This window comes from Capricornis sumatraensis, chromosome 2 (assembly GCF_032405125.1).
Source record: "Capricornis sumatraensis isolate serow.1 chromosome 2, serow.2, whole genome shotgun sequence".
Classification (NCBI taxonomy): domain Eukaryota; kingdom Metazoa; phylum Chordata; class Mammalia; order Artiodactyla; family Bovidae; genus Capricornis; species Capricornis sumatraensis.
Window position 1 is genome coordinate 135,482,870 of NC_091070.1, and position 16,787 is coordinate 135,499,656.

The 16,787-nt window shown below is 43.5% G+C and overlaps 1 protein-coding gene across 2 annotated transcripts in view; it reads right to left on the minus strand.

The window, feature by feature from the left end:
* The window catches only part of ELAPOR1 (endosome-lysosome associated apoptosis and autophagy regulator 1), a 75,595-nt gene that overhangs the window by 40,379 nt on the left and 18,429 nt on the right, over positions 1-16,787 (minus strand). For both annotated transcript variants that reach the window (XM_068964642.1, XM_068964641.1), the window contains exon 2: positions 580-700. In XM_068964642.1, the coding sequence (XP_068820743.1) occupies positions 580-700 (121 nt within the window). The remainder of the gene's footprint in view (positions 1-579; positions 701-16,787) is intronic.

The window sequence follows — 16,787 nt, forward strand, 5'->3', positions numbered from 1 at the left end:
TGCCTTTTCTAAAAGGAACGGCACAGGGGAAATAGCTGCTAGGGATAGGAAAGTTGTAGCTACAGAGTCCTAGAGGAGGGGATGGGAGCTGCAGGCAAGTCACTGCCTTTCCGGTTGCATGGTCAGCTCCCCAGTCAGGGAACATTCTTGTTCCCTGAAGTGATGCCCAGTGCATTTTAAAGATCTGTCTCTGCAGAAATTTATCTTCTCTGGCTTCCTTTTCAAGAACAACTGCAAATCACAATCTTTCCTAATGAGTGACTGTGGCTGGAGAGTGTAGGCTGGAGAGAAATGCACAGACCAGAAAAGAAGATGTATGCAGAGAAAAGTATCTACGTGACACACAGCCGGCATGATTTTTACTTTATACTGTGATGGCATTTACATTTCAAAAGAAAAAGAAACTGAGATTCCCATCCATGAAATAGCACTCCTGCACCGAATCTTGGGATTTGGTGGATGGAGAGGCAGGGGTGGGGAGATCTGATTCCTCGAGGCAGCCACACTGTCAGGAAGGGCCTAACTCGGATGGTAGGAGGCTTGGGGCAGAGGCCAAAGCTGAGAGGCAGGACTGCTTACAGCACTCGGTGCCCTTGACGGGGTCGGGGAGGCTGGTACACAGGCCTGGGGTGTGCGGCACGGCGACCCTCCACCTGGAACCTGTGCTGTCACACGCGGTGTACTCATAGTGGTACTCAGACTGCAGGGGAGAGAAGGGGCAGAGCATGTGTTAGCATCCGTCAGGCATGAACAGCTTCCCACCTGCTTCCTGCCCAGCACAAAGGCTACTGACACTCGCCATCACTGTAATGGGCCCTGGACCCCAGGGGAGGGGGTTGCAGCAGGGAGGGGCAAGGCATTGTGGAGCTGAAATGATCCTTATCAAGAACAGACGGGACCTATATGGCCATGTGGCTCCCTTCCTCTCCACCGGCCATGGTCTAGTCCCTAGAACTGCGCCCCCCGAGCCCCGCTTTTCCATGTCTCCCTGCTGCTGTGTATAAATAATGTCCTGTTAGGCCAGAGCAGTGTGAGAAGGCGACTAAAGAACAGGCTAGAAACAGGGAGATTTTTCCTTGTCCCAAACTGCAGAATTTACAAACAGGAACTGGCCCATGAAAAATTACAAAGGATTGTCACAAAAGGTGTATTTCTATTTCCCCTGATTTCCCTGCATTTTTCGTGCTCAATTTTGCCCTGAAAAAACTATGAATTCCTGCCTCGAATTTTATGAAAACATCATATTTAGCCCAGGCAGATGATGGGTTCTCATCATATCAGCCTGCTGCTGCTGCTGCTAAGTCGCTTCAGTCGTGTCCGACTCTGTGCGACCCCATAGACGGCAGCCCACCAGGCTCCCCCATCCCTGGGATTCTCCAGGCAAGAATACTGAAGTGGGCTGCCATTTCCTTCTCCAATGCATGAAAGGGAAAAGTGAAAGTGAAGTCGCTCAGTCGTGTCTGACTCTTCTCGACCCCATGGACTGTATTCACACCTAATTTCTCTGTGCAGTGAAAACTCATAGTTCACCTAATCTAAGAATAAACTGAGTAACAACAACAACACAGCCAAATCAAGCATATTAAATAAAACAAGAAGCACCGCAACAAAAATCACAGAAAGCACTACTTGGGAAAAGAAAGCACAATAGCTGTGGAAATACTCAAAACATTTCTTACCTTTTAAATCTTGTCACAAACAACAGGCCACAGAATTAATGTGATTTTGGCTTTGACAAGCATTTCACAATCCTCACTTAACCCAAAACTATATTCAAGCCCTAAAGTACTTTGTATTATTGTATCCATAAGAAAAATAGAATTAATGTCCCCCTTCTACCCATATGGAAGGATGATTGCACATAAATGCAATGTAGGGAGTGGAGCTGGGGCTAAAACTGAGACAGTTTGAAGTGGGCCAACCTAAGAATTCATCAGAATCAAAAGGAGAAATCTGTACTTTTTGGAAGGGGTAAATAGACTGCATTTCATCTCTTCTAAGATGCATATTTCATTCACATTTTAACACCTATGAAATCAAGTCATGGCTTATACCCAACACAATAAGGAAGCACTGTGTCATGTTTTGATTGATGGGGTTTTCCTTTCTTTTTGGGACATAAAAACTGGTGTGCCTTACAAGTTATGTTACTCCAGACTTGTGGATATGTGGTAAACATTGCATTTGACCTGTACTGTAAGAAACTTAGGGTAATGAGAGAAACATTTTAGAGCTCCGTTTCTATTGTCTTCTATTATAAATATTTACCAAATATCTATTGTCTCCCCAGCGCTTAGAGGTTCTAGAGGTTGTGCCCAGCATGGCTCAGGACAGCAAAGTGTAAACCGGGCATTTTTATCCAGAGGGAGAAGATGCAAAGGAGAAGGAGGAGCTGGGGGAATTGCGAGTCTAATTTAGGATGAGACGCTTTGACTTTAGATTAGATGTCAGTGTCATCTAGGAAAGAAAGAACACCTGGGTGGGAATTCTTTTTGCCCTTGGGCTACCATCACTCTGAGTCTCTTTTTTCTTTTAATTCCACTCTTTCCTTTATCCCAGAGGACTCTGAGGATGAATAAGGAAACTATACATTTTCAATTTCGGGTCTAAAAATGATATCCTCCAAAGGATTTTGCTGCAAGAAGAGGGGTAAGATCCACAGTATGTAAATTACATAGAATTGAGTGAACCAGGCAGAAAAGATTCGATGTTCTGGCTGTGAACGTAATTATGCCTGTCATTTGCATAGTGCTTTTACACCATTTCATTTGATCTTCAAACTCCCCAGAAGGCAAGCAGAGCAGGGGGTGTTTCCTCCATTGCACAGATGACAAAACACTCCCCATGGGGTGAAATGGCTTGTCCAAGGTCACACAGAGCTAGAACCCAGGCCTTCCTACCAGGAATCCTTCACTCTCGGGGTCCCATCAAACACAGTCTCGCGCTGGGCCAAATTTAACAGCCAAATCTAAAAATTAAATAAGACAGTATTGGTTGTCTGCCAGCAGCCAGGCTCTCTTCTGAGGCCTGATAATTAGTGTTAAAACATCGAATCTGTTCGAGCAGATCATTTCAGTCACTCTGACTGCATCTGGCCTGTTGGAGACTCGAGAGCCACGTCTGCCTCTGCGTCGTCTTTCATTTGGTGTCCCTTGTGTCCCACTCGGGTGGGAGGTTTGCTGGGAAAATGGTGGTTCTGGGCCTTAGAAAATTTCCCTTCAATATGTGCTAATTTACTTCATGTCCCTTGGGGATATTCACACCATCCAACGCAGGTGGCTCTGCTGCAGCTGTTTCAGATCTGAGCTATAGTTGATCTCACCATCCAAGACGTCGGCTTAGATGGAGATATAATTGGCAGGACTCCTCAATTATATTCAGAGTTTTATGAACAAATCAATTCCCCAACACAACCTCAGTTTACCTAGTGACCTGACTTGGAGAGCATACGGTCTACATAGTATGCAGATTCACAAAGGAGACACATGCATACATTTTTTAAAACATAGACTTTAATCTTTCTTTTCTTAATTTGGCTTTTTAGAAAAAAATCATTTAAAAATTTAAAATTTTATTTTATATTTGGCAGCACTGCAGAGCATGTGCGATCTTAGTTCCTCGACCAGGGAGCAAATCCACGCTCCCTGCAGTGGAAGCACTGAGTCTTAACCTCTGGACCACCAGGGAGTTACCAGGAGACACTCAAATAGATCTCATTCGTACGTCCAGCATATAATTCTTTGCTCTCCCTAGGCACAATGACATGACATGTCCCCAAGTCACAATTTTAAATGGGACACAGGAGGAACATATGACCTAGCTGCCTAGAAGTAACCTTTGCCAAAGCAGAGCTGAAAAGACAGAGATGGCCAGCTACAACTGTCTGAGGGACAAGCTCTAGGTGATTAGGGGGTGGCGAGGTCTACTGTTTCACTGGCCTTTCTGACAGGGAATTTCTCCATCCGGACTGGCTGAGGACACTGGCAACAGCTGGCCCAGACTAACTGGAGAATCCAAGGACTGCTCCCAAACAGGCCTGCAGGGGTTAACATCGGGGGTACAGCCCAGGCTGTTAAGGTCCTGGGGCCATGAGAGCTCAGTGAGCTGCTAAAACAAGCAGTCAGAGAGACTAAGAACAAACGGCTTAGCTGGACATTCGTCGCCCTGGGCCTCAGTCTTCTCATTTGTAAAATGAGGAAGTTGGACTTAGGTGATTTCAAACTTCTAAGATTCCTTCCAGTTCCAACACCTTATTATTTCACAGTTGCTATGTGTATGAAAATCTGTTTTTCTTTCCATCTTTCCTGCTCTTCCTTCAAAATGGCACGTCTCAGTTTTTAAAGTAATTATCAAAGTAAGAAATGTTAATTGTAGAAACTATGAAAATACAGGCTAGAATTAAAAAGAGAATTAAAATCTTCCATAAGCCTACCAAGCAGAGATCAATACTTCTAATATTTTATTACATTTCTTTACAGATTTTTTTAAATATGTGCACACGCATTTATTGGGGATTCCCAGGTGGAACTAGTGGTAAAGAACCTGCCTGCCAGTGCGGGTAGATGTAACAGACACGGGTTCGATCCCTGGGTCAGGAAGATCCCCTGGAGAAGGAAATGGCAACCCACTCCAGTATTCTTGCCTGGAGAATCCCATGGACTGACAGCCTGGTAGGCTACAGTCCGTGGGGTCCCAAGAGTTGGGCATGACTTAGCAATTAGACCACCATAGCTGAAATCATACAATATACGCGTTTACTGATTTGTCTGCTTTTGGCTGTGCTGAGTCTTCGTCGCTTTGCATAGGCTTTCTCCAGCTGTGGCGAGCAGGGACTACTCTTCATTGCAGCATGAGGGTTTCTCCTGCTGTGGCACGCGGGCTTGAGGACCTGTGGGCTTCAGCAGTTGCTGCACACAGGTTAGTTGCTCTGCAGCACATGGAATCTTCCCAGAACAAGGACTGAACCTGTATGCCCTGCATTGACAGGCGATTCTTATCCACTGAGCCACCAGGGAAGTCCATGCATATGCATTTTTAAAACAAAATGAAGATCCCATGATATGTAGTTTCTTCCTCTGACTTTTTTTTTTTTTTTTTGACATTTTAGGTCACGAGCATGCTCTTGTGTCTTTAAGGTTGCACCACAGTTGCTCTAACCATTCTCCTGTTGTGGGTCATTGAGTTTTGTCCAATTTTTCCTTATTTTAGATAGCACTACAATGAAGCTTTATGTGTATCTTTGATTATTTCCTTTGGAGAGATTCCCAGAAGTGGAATTACTAAGGTAAAGAGTATGAGTTTCTTTAAGGTTTTGACCAGGGAGGGAGATTTCTAAGTCTTTTTTAATTTCTTCACTTCTTATTATAATGAAATTCAAATGTATATTTTAAAAAGACAGAATATGATGACCCCCAGGTACCTACCACCCAGCTTCTGTACTTATAGTTTCTGCCATTCCTGTTTATTTACTTTCACCCACTCTTCCCCACTGAAAGTTGTTGTTAGTTTTTCTAGGTTTATTTATTTTTAGGGAAAAATTATATACATTGAAGTGTACAAATCTTGTTCAGTTTGGATAAATGGATCCACTTGAGTAAAACAATGACAAGCTAAGAATCACTGCCCAGAGACTGCTGGCCAGAAAGGTAACCACTTGGCCACTGCCCCTGCCTTACTCCCCAACCCCCTCACTGCCCAGAGAGACGGGACAGCCAGAGCCAAGCGGAGTCTCAGATCCTGAGTCTTAAGGTCACTGAGCCAGTGCTACACAAAGTCACAGCCACCAAGGAAGCAGGGGATCAACATGACTTGGGTTTGTCTTGGCTGGGACAGGGCCTGAGTCAAGAAACAGGTTCTTAAGTAAACCTGGATTCTGACTAGGGCCTTGGGGTCTGGAAGAGGCCCCTCCCATTCTTCCGCCAGCTGCAGGTTCAGCCCCTTCTCTTCTCAGCATCCCTGAAAGGCAGATACTTTGGGGGAGAATGTCAAGATGGGGGCGGGGTGCCCCAGGCAAACACCTGAGCTGGTACAGTGGGGTCAATAGGTATTTGTTGGTACAGTGCAAATGCCTCTTTGCTGAGAAAGCCTGTGATGCGGACAGGAGCAGATCCCATTAAACAATCCTGACTGCCGAGGAGAGACCAGCCCTTCCCTGGAAGGGAGGAGTGAGCTCTGCTTAGCACGGCACGAGGAGATCGTGGTGAAATGTCGGAACTGAACAGCAGTGCCCCCAAAGAGATTTTCTCTGTGGCCCAGCCCCAGCTGAATGGCTTCCAGAACTGTTTGTTCTTTCTGCTCTGGAGTGCTCTCATTCAGGTTCTGGGTGGAAGGTCTGCTAACACTCAGGGACTCAGCGACCTTGACCTTGTAGGACCTTTTCGATTGTTCTCTGTCAGACTGGAGAGACTCCCTCTTTGCTCCTTTCTCTCCCTCCTTCCCACCCTCTTAAGACTGCTGGCTCAGTAGCAGTGTCTCCTGGGTCCTAAAGTGTGAAAGTGATAGTCGCTCAGTTGTGTCTGACTCTTTGAGACCCCATGGACTGTAGCCTCTGTCCATGGAATTCTTCAGGCAAGAATACTGGAGTGGGTAGCCATTCCCTTCTCCAGGGGATTGAACTTGGGTCTCCCTGAGTCTCCTGCATTGCAAGCAAATTCTTTACCTTCTGAACCACCAAGAAAGCCCTGGATCCTAAAAAAGAAGTGAAAGTGTTAGTCACTCAGTCATGTCCAACTCTTTTCGACCACATGGACTGTACTGTAGCCCACCAGGCTCCTCTGTCCATGGATCCACTTTGGAGTGGGTTGCCATTTCCTTCTCCAGGGGATCTTCCCAACCCAAAGATCGAACCTGGGTCTCCCACATCACAGGCAGATTCTTTACCATCTGAGCCTAAAGGTCTAGACATATCCAGCCCTCGACCTCTGGTGGCTAAATCTGTCAAATCATCACAACCACCTGAAGCTTATGTTAAAAATACAGATTCCTAAAAAAACAAAAACAAAAAAAGATTCCTGGGCTGTACTCTAAAGATTCTGATTCTCCACTAAATCCTTTTCTCCCTTCACTCACTCTTCTATGGAGACTTAAAAAATTATCTCATCAGGAAGCAAATCATATAAGTACATCTCATACAAGATGGGAGAGGTCCCTTAATCTAGGATCCTGGACCATTTTCCCTATACAACCAGATTCAGAATTTTAGATATATGCATTTTTATGGATATAGTTTTCATCAGATCCTCTAAGGAGTCTGTTATTCATCCTTGCACACACAGAAAAAATCATTAAAATCTGTAATAATGCAATCATAGCTTTTAAATGGCTTAATATTTTACCCCCAAAACAAGCTGTTCACTTTTTAAATACCTTAACCCAGGGACTTTCAAATTCTGCTCCAGAATCTAGGGGTGTAGAGAGCCAGCCCCTTCAGAAGTGAGTGCGGATTCCTCACTTTAAGAGAACAAAGTTTTATTTAAAATCTCTTTTACATGTTTATTCTTCTCAGTTAAGTTTTTTAAGTTAGACTGTCAATTTTTATTAAAAGAAATTCTGCTAGAATTTTGAGCAGAATTGCATTGAACCTATAGGTAAATTTTGGGAGGTTTGATATCTTGACTATATTGAGTTTTCCAGACCATGAACACAGTATATCTATTCATTTATTTAATTTTTCTCAGCAGTATTTTGTCATTTTCCATTTAGTGATCTTGCAACTATTTTGTTAAATTTATTCCTAAGTAATTTAAGGTTTTGTTTAAATTAAAATTTCCACATCCCAAAAAGTTTTACACCAGTCTTTACTTGAAAGAGCAAATCCCTGAAGGTGAAACTGCATGCATGAAGCAGAGTTTCACTGAGTTAAGGCTGCATTTTGGTCTTCCTTTAATCACCTCATGCAGTCAGTGGTTTCCTCTTACCTACAAGCAATACCCTCTCTCTCCCAGAGCAGGCACCAGCTGACAGACCCCAACCAGGCTGACCCCTGCCCACTGTCCTCAATCCATGTGCTGTTGCCTAGCAACATGATGCCAGGAGCCCCGGGACTCCCAGGAGTATGGGGGAGCCCTGGCCTTACGCTGCCCCTTCTTTCAGCACTTTCTATTCAACTCTGGATTTACAGAGTCCATTTTGATCAAAAACAGCAGAGATGATGCTTGATCTCTCCAATACGACCTGCCTTGCTGGTTTGGCCATGGACACATCACAGAAAGCATACATGGGGTCTCTACACCTAGCTGGGGCACTTTGTGACACCATGCTCTAGGCCAGACAGGCCCCTGACCTCACCATCTAACCTGTCTGTTACTAAGCTGCTTGTCCACTTTGGGCACAGCCTTGGTCTGGAGCTCTTGGGAGACAGGACTGGTATGGTGCTAACAGCTGCCACAGGTATGAGCACCCACGCACCAGGCTCTGGGCTGAGCACTTTACATGCATCTTCCTTTTAGTCCCCACAAGCCCCCAATACTACCCCTACTGCCCAACCTCCCTGTTCACAATTGTAATTCAGTCCCACTGATCCTCAAAGCCTGAATGACTTGTGCTTCCATAGTACATATCACCTTCAAACACACATTATAACTTACAGTTATGCATTATGTTCATTGTCATTTCTGCCCCTGCCCTCACTCCAGATCAGATGTAAGCTCCGGAAGAACCGGGATCTCTGTTTTTGTTCACTGATGTAGCCCAAGAGCCCAGAAGAGTTCCTGATGCATAGCAGCTACCAATAAATCTTTGTTGAGCGATTGAATTGAGGGCAAAAAGCATGCCTTGAGAGCAGCTGTGGAGCTAGGCAGGCACTCAAGATCACAATCAAAAGATCTAGACTCTCTTCTTGCCACCCCACACTAAACAATTATGACTAGTTATTAAGTCTCCACATACCACAGGTCCCTCCCAAAATAGAACAGGGATGCTAACACTCTGCTTAGATGACTAACAGAATCCCCCTAAACTGAGTAACATCAAACTGTCAAGACAACTAGGAGATCAGGTTCAGGAACACTTTTTGTAAACTGGTTAAAAAAGAAGCAGCAGCCAGCTACTGCTATGACCTAGCTTGGAGGGGGCATATGGAAGGGTCAGTCAGGCCCTCCTCTGCTCTTTCTGGCAACAGGACAGGGAGAAAGGAGTCAGGTCACATTTCTAGCCTAATAATTATGTGACAGCAGCAGTTAGATTCTCCTCTGTTCTGCTGATGTTTACCACCTGCCCTGACTCACCCTCTTCTGTGATCCCAGTCTACTCGTACATATGAAACAACATCTGTCCTTTTTCCACTTTTTCTCCCCAGAAACTTCCCCAAAGCTAATCTCCAAGAGAAAGGCTGGCCGTTGACATTTATGACACTTAGTAACTGTGGCCAGTCCATCAGCTGCAGCAGGCTTTTCATATGGCTGGTGAATATCCCTAGGATTGAAATGACTTTGTAGCCAGGAAACAAAATGTCCCTTTATAAATTCTAATCCCTTTCTGGGAAGTGAGAGTTTGGTACACACATCTGTCTACAAAGTAGGGCTTTATGAGATTGTATTTTCAAAGGTGTGCCTTTCTTGGTTTTTAATAAGGTCATAATGTTCCATTAAATGTTTTCACCTGAGCTTTTAATCACACATGAAAAAATCAGGTCAACTAGCTCCTGGCCTGTGCAAAACTCTCCAAGGAGAGCTTGGTGTTTGGATGTGCTAGCTGATTATGACGGAGAGCTTGAACCTGGAGGACAGACCTCTAGCCTAGAGAACAAGGCCAACAGACAAGGCTTCTGTAACTCCAGTGGAAGAAATAGATGTGAGCAACAGCACAATCTCCTAGCACACTGTTTCTCAAACTCTTACTCATTAGCCATTAGTCATCACCTTCCTTATCCCCAGCCCCTGGTAACCACAAATCTACTTTCTATCTTTCTGGATTTACCTATTCTGGACATTTCCTACAAATGGAATCATACAATATGTGGCCTTTTCTATCTGGCTTCTTCTACTTAGCATAACGTTTCCAAGATTCATCCATGTTGTAGGATGTATCAGTACTTAATATTATGGTTCAATAATGTTCCATTATATGGATATGCCACATTTTATTAATCCATTCAGCAGTTGATGAATATTTGTATTGTTTCTACTTTTGGTGGCTAGGTGATGAAGAATCTGCCTGCAATGCAGGAGATGTGGGCAGATGTGAGTTCGATCCCTGGGTCAGGAAGATATCCTGGCAAAAGTAGATGGTAACCCACTCCAGCATTCCTGCCTAGAAAATCCCAATCCATGAGGTTGCAAAAGAACTAGGCACAACTGGGCAACTTAACAACAATGCTGTTAGGAATATTCATGAATAAGTTTTTGTGTGCACGTATGTTTTCAATCACTTGGGAACATACTTAGCAGTGGAGTTGCTGGGTCAAATGGTAACTCTATGCCTAACTTTTTGATGAATTACCAAACTGTCTTCCACAGTGGTTGCATCATTTAATAGTCCCCCTAGAAGTGTATGACGGAGAAGGCAATGGCAACCCACTCCAGTACTCTTGCCTGGAAAATCCCAAGGGCAGAGGAGTCTGGTAGGCTGCAGTCCATGGGGTCGCTGGGAGTCGGACACGACTGAGCAACTTCCCTTTCATTCATTGGAAATGGCAACCCACTCCAGTGTTCTTGCCTGGAGAATCCCAGGGACGGAGGAGCCTGGTGGGCTGCCGTCTATGGGGTCTCACAGAGTCGGATACGACTGAAGCGACTTAGCAGCAGCAGAAGTGTATGAAGGTTCATAGCCACACCAGTGGCACTGTGGCCACACCAGAAGCTTCATGGCCACATCAGTGGCTCACTTTCTCTTTTAGGTGGATCCTCCACTACCGCCTGACAATCCTGTTTCCATCTGGACCACATCCAGCTGTGTGCTAGAGTTGGTCTGAGCTCACGAGAACTGACTAGGCTCATCTCTTCCCAATTCCACTCTTCCCAACTCCATGCCCAGTGACACTGGTAACTTGAAACTGGCTATGATGAGAGTATTCATACCACTGCAGTCAGCAAACACTAAAAAGTAGGACTGCCCTTCCCCTCCCTAGAGAGTCAGTTGTTAAACATTTACCAGCACACCACTAACAGCATCCACTTATTCCAAACTCCATAGCTTTCTCTGACTTGCTCTTACCTTCAGTTTGTAAATCCACCCTTCTCCCTACACATCCTCTACTTCAATTAAAATCCTAGCCTTTTCTAAGGTTCAGTTCAACTCTCTTACATAAAGCTATTTATGTAGTTTCAGTTGCCTTCATGTACTGATGACTCCAAGTTTTTATCTAGAGCTCAGCTCTTACGCTTGAGCTCCCAATCCTTATTTGTAACCGCTTATGCAGGATTCCTCAGGGACATCAGATCCAACTTTTATTTTTTTAATTAATTAATTTATTTTAATTGGAGGCTAATTACTTTACAATATTGTAGTGGGTTTTGCCATACATTGACCTGAATCAGCCATGGGTGTACATGTGTTCCCCATCCTGAACCCCCCTCCTACCTCCCTCCCCATCCCATCCCTCTGGGTCATCCCAGTGCACCAGCCCTGAGCACCCTGTCTCATGCATCGAAACCGAACTGGCGAGATCCAACTTTTTTTTTTCCCAGCTGTTATTTTATTTTTAATTTTATTTATTTATTTAAAATTTTAAAATATAAATTTATTTATTTTAATTGAAGGTTAATTACTTTACAATATTGTACTGGTTTTGCCATACATCAACATGAATCCGCCACAGGTATACACGTGTTCCCCATCCTGAACCCCTCTCCCTCCTCCCTCCCTGTACCATCCCTCTGGGTCATCTCAGTGCACCAGCTCCAAGCATCCAGTATCATGCATCGAACCTGGACTGGCGACTTGTTTCATATATAATAATTATACATGTTTCAATGCCATTCTCCCAAATCATCCCACCCTCGCCCTCTCCCACAGAGTCCAAAAGACTGTTCTATACATCTGTGTCTCTTTTGCTGTCTTGCATACAGGGTTATCATTGCCATCTTTCTAAATTCCGTATATATGCGTTAGTATACTGTATTGGTGTTTTTCTTTCTGGCTTACTTCACTCTGTATAATCGGCTCCAGTTTCATCCATCTCATTAGAACTGATTCAAATGAATTCTTTTTAATGGCTGAGTAATACTCCATTGTGTATATGTACCAAGCTCTCTTATCCATTCCTCTGCTGATGGACATCTAGGTTGCTTCCATGTCCTGGCTATTATAAACAGTGCTGTGATGAACACTGGGGTACACGTGTCTCTTTCAATGCTGGTTTCCTCGGTGTGTATGGCCAGCAGTGGGATTGCTGGGTCATAGAGATCCAACTTTTAAAAACAGTTCTCAGACACTCTCCTCACTGCTGCTCTGTATCTAACTGAATTATACTATCATCTGCTTCGTTGTGGCAATACTGATCTTCAGCATTTTGTTGTTGTTGTTAAATTAATTTTTATTGGAGTATGGTTGATTTACAGTTACGTTTCTTCTGCACAGCAAGTGAATCAGTTATATACATCTACCCTTTTTTAGATTCTTTTCCCGTGTAGATCATTACAGAGTACTGAGTAGAATTCCCTGTGCTATAGAGTGCTTATTATTTATTTTACATATGGTAGTGTGTATATACCAATCCCAATCTCCCAATTTATCCCTCTCCCCTTTCCCCCTGGTAACCATACTTTTGTTTTCTACATCTGTGACTCTATGTCTTTTTGTAAATATGTCCATACCTTTGGTCTCACGTATAAGCAATATCATATGATGCTTGTCTTTCTCTGACTTGCTTCGTTCAGTATGACAAACTCTAGGTCCATCCATGTTGCTGCAAATGGCATTATTTTGTTTGTTTTCATCACTGTGTAATATTTCATAGTATATTTATGCACCGCATCTTTATCCATTCTTCTGTCAATGGGCATTTAGGTTGATTCCATGTTCTGGCTATTGTAAACTGCTGCAATGAACATTGGGGTGCATGTATCTTTTCAAATTATGATTTTCTCCAGATATATGCCAAGGAGTGGGATTGCTGGATCATTAGGAAGCTCTATTTTTAGTTTTTTAAGGAACCACTATACTGTTCTCCATAGTCAATGTACCAATTTACATTCCCATCAACAGTGTAGGAGGGTTCTGTTTTTTTCCACACCCTCTCCAGCATTCACTGTTTGTAGATTTTTTGATGATGGCCATTCTGACCAGTATGGGGTGACATCTCATTGCTGTTATATTTGTATTTCTCTAATGATTAGTGATGCTGGGCATCTCTTCATGTGCTCGTTGGCCATCTGTATATCTTCTTCGGAGAAATGTCTATTTAGAAATGCCATTTTTTTGATTGGGTTGTTTGATATTGATTGGGTTGTTTTTTTGATATTGAGCTGCATAAACTGTTGTATATTTTGAAGATTAATCCTAGGTTGGTAACTTCATTTGCAAATATTTTCTCCCATTCTACATGTTGTCTTTTCATGTTGTTTATGGTTTCCTTTGCTGTGCAAAACCTTTGTAGCTTAATTAGCTCCCATTTGTTTATTTTTGTTATTTTTAATACTCTAGGAGTTGGGTCAAAAAAGATCTTGCTGCGATTTATGTCAGGGAGTGTTCTGCCTATGTTTTCCTCTAAGAGTTTCAGAATGTCCAGTCTTACATTTAGATCTTTAATCTATTTTGAGTTTATTTTTGTGTGTGATGTTAGAAAATGTCCTAATTTGATTCTTTTGCGTGTAGCTGTCCAGTTTTCCTGGCACTACCTATTGAAGAGATTGTCTTTTATCCATTGTATATTCTTGCCTTCTTTGTCACAGATTAGGTGACTATAGGTGCATAGGTTTATCTCTGGACTCTTTAGGATTTTTTGAATAACACTTTCTCTTCATTCATTTTATCTAGCTAGCAATTTGTATTAGATTGATAAGTAATGTTTATATTTTTATAAATATACATTTTACCTGATGTGTTATAGAAAGTACACTTGAACTGCTTAAATATTTAGTTTTGCTTATTTCTTTAAAATATTTGAACAAATATTTCTTTAAAAAATTAAATACCCGTCTTGGGATGATCCTTTTGCTCTGATATTGACGCTGTTACATTCAGCATCTCTTCAAGCCAGGAACCATGTCCTTGACACCTTTTTCTCTCAGGTCCTGTGTATAATCACTGACACCCTATCTATCTTCTGCCTCCAAAATATTTCTTGAATCAGTCCCCCTGTCTCCACCCACACTGCTGCTCAGGGAAGTGAACTTCTTGCCTAGAGGAGCCTCCTCATTGCTCTCCCAGGCTTTGCTCCCTCCTCTTCTTCAAGCCACCATCTAGACTACAGCCAGAGCGACCCATCTGAAATGCAAATCAGACTGAATCATTGCCCCAGTGTGGCCCTCAGAGTTGGCACCAGATTCTTTGCCAGGTTTACAAGGGCCTTCACTTCCAGGCCCCTGCTTACTTCTCCAACCATCTCTCTCCTTATACTGCCATAACACTTTGAGATGGAGCCTTCCTTACCTGAAAGTAATTCGATTAAAAATATTCACTAAGAATATGGTGAAGGGATACAAATATCATCAAGGCAGTCCTGGCATTTACAGGGACCGCTGCATCCAGCTGAGTGAGTTGCGCACTGCACAACCCCAGGCAATGCTGTTCACATGACAGTCTGCTAAGGAACTTGAGTATAAAATACGTACAACAAAGTAAGAATACTATAAATATATACAGACATATAGTATCAGGGAGAAAGCGACAGCTGAGAAATAACATGCTTTAAGAATCTAAAACAGAAGTGCTTTCTTCAGTGCTTCCTAGCTTTCTTTTTACCTCCAATCCATGTCTATAATCTGGTTTGTAATATCTGGCATTCAGTCCCAATCTGAATAATTAAAATGAAAGGAACCCCATCATAACTTGCATGTGATACTCTGATTTTGTGACCAGCATGTGCTGTGAGCCTTCTCCTGCTTCTGATTTGATCCTCTTAGACTCAGGTTTGCCTTTGTGTCCTTTGTGGGCCCCTGTGCTACAGGCTACCCCAGGAGTGCAAATTAACTTCAGCAGCAAGTCTGAAGGGAGCAGGGATCACTTCCTGGCAGGAGAACTAGGTGGTGGGAGTCAGGGGGGCGAGGGACATTTACTCTTTATTCTGTATCCCTTTCTAACTTTTTGAGTGGACTACCATGTGGATGAATTACCTGCTCAAAAAATTAAACCCAGTTTTTTGTTGATTTGTTTTTAAGTTAACGCCTCCCTTTGAGAGACGTTGGGTTTTTTGTTGTTGTTTTGGTTTTTGACAGGATTCTTAGAATGGAGATGTAGGGAGGACTTGGCAGGGGAGGCTGAGGCCACATTTTCCCACCTGGGCAGGAGCTGACGCTGTCATTGTGTTTCTCAGATGACTCTGACCCGTGGGAAAATGTTCTTTAGAGGTAACATTAGGAAATCAGGAAGTCTCAGCCCGCAGGTGGAGGGAGGGTGACAGAAGCAGTTTCTCTTATTTTGTTTGACGTGTTTGGTGTGTCTTACCCAAGGGTCTTAGCAGCTATGGGCACTGTGAGTGCTGAGAACCAGAGAGGCTAGTGAAGTCTTAAAGTTAAGCACTGGACCACAAGGAAAGCCCTTGGGCAGGTGGCTGTAGAAAAGACTGCCAGCAGTTGACCAAGTTTCTGCCCCCACAGACTTCAGTCCCTGTCACATTAAGCTGGAATCAAGTCACCCCAGGCCTCCATTAACTTAATCTTCATTCTAGAAATAACTGCTGCTGTTGCTGCTGCTGCTGCTGCTAAGCTGCTTCAGTCATGCCCAACTCTATGCGACCCCAGAGACGGCCGCCCACCGGGCTCCCCCATCCCTAGGATTCTCCAGGCAAGAATACTGGAGTGGGTTGCCATTTCCTTCTCCAGTGCATGAAACTGAAAAGTGAAAGTGAAGTCGTTCAGTCGTGTCCGACTCTTAGCGACCCCATGGACTGCAGCCCACCAGGCTCCTCTGTCCATTGGATTTTCCAGGCAAGAGTGCTGAGAAATCAGAAAAGTCTGTTCACATGTGAAGGGAGAGAATGCAGATCTTTCTTGGGTGTCCTTAAGAGCTTTTGAATTGCTTACCATGTGGCTGTATTACCTGTTCAGAAAAATAAATTAAAAAAATTTTTTTAGTGTATCACCCTGCTATTGTCACTGACTCCTTCAGAGTGGCCTGGGTTTATAATTGATCCCCAAGTAAAAGGGTCAGAAGAGAGCCTTGTACTATCTCCTCTGATCCCACAGAATGCCCTGCCTCACCTTATTCACCCCATCCATCCCTCCAGTCCAGGAAGCACCCTTTCCCAGGCCTTCAGGAGACAATCTCGATCCCTCTAAGAAGTGAGACCTCCACTCTTCATACCCCTTATGGGGCAATGATCGTCAGTTGCCTTGTTCTGTTGTTACTTCTCAGTTCTCCAGTCCCAAGTGGTAGGTAAATTCTCTGACTTATTTCTGTGTGACAGTCCCTAAATAACTGTGTTTTGCCTGCAACAGACACTCCACAGGTCTTTTGGAAAATGTCATATTGTTGTAAAGTGAAGTGTGCTAATCCAGACTCCAAGCTGGGGGGGACATCTCTGATTGACCTGAGAGATGGTTAGAGCAGTTGGTTAACAGAGCTTCGAAAGATCTAGAGGCAGAGGTATGTACCCTTCAAATTATTTAGCAATAATTATATCTATACTAAAAGCATTATTTTATTTAATTTAGTTTAAAATCTTTTCATTATTAGCATGTGTATTTAAA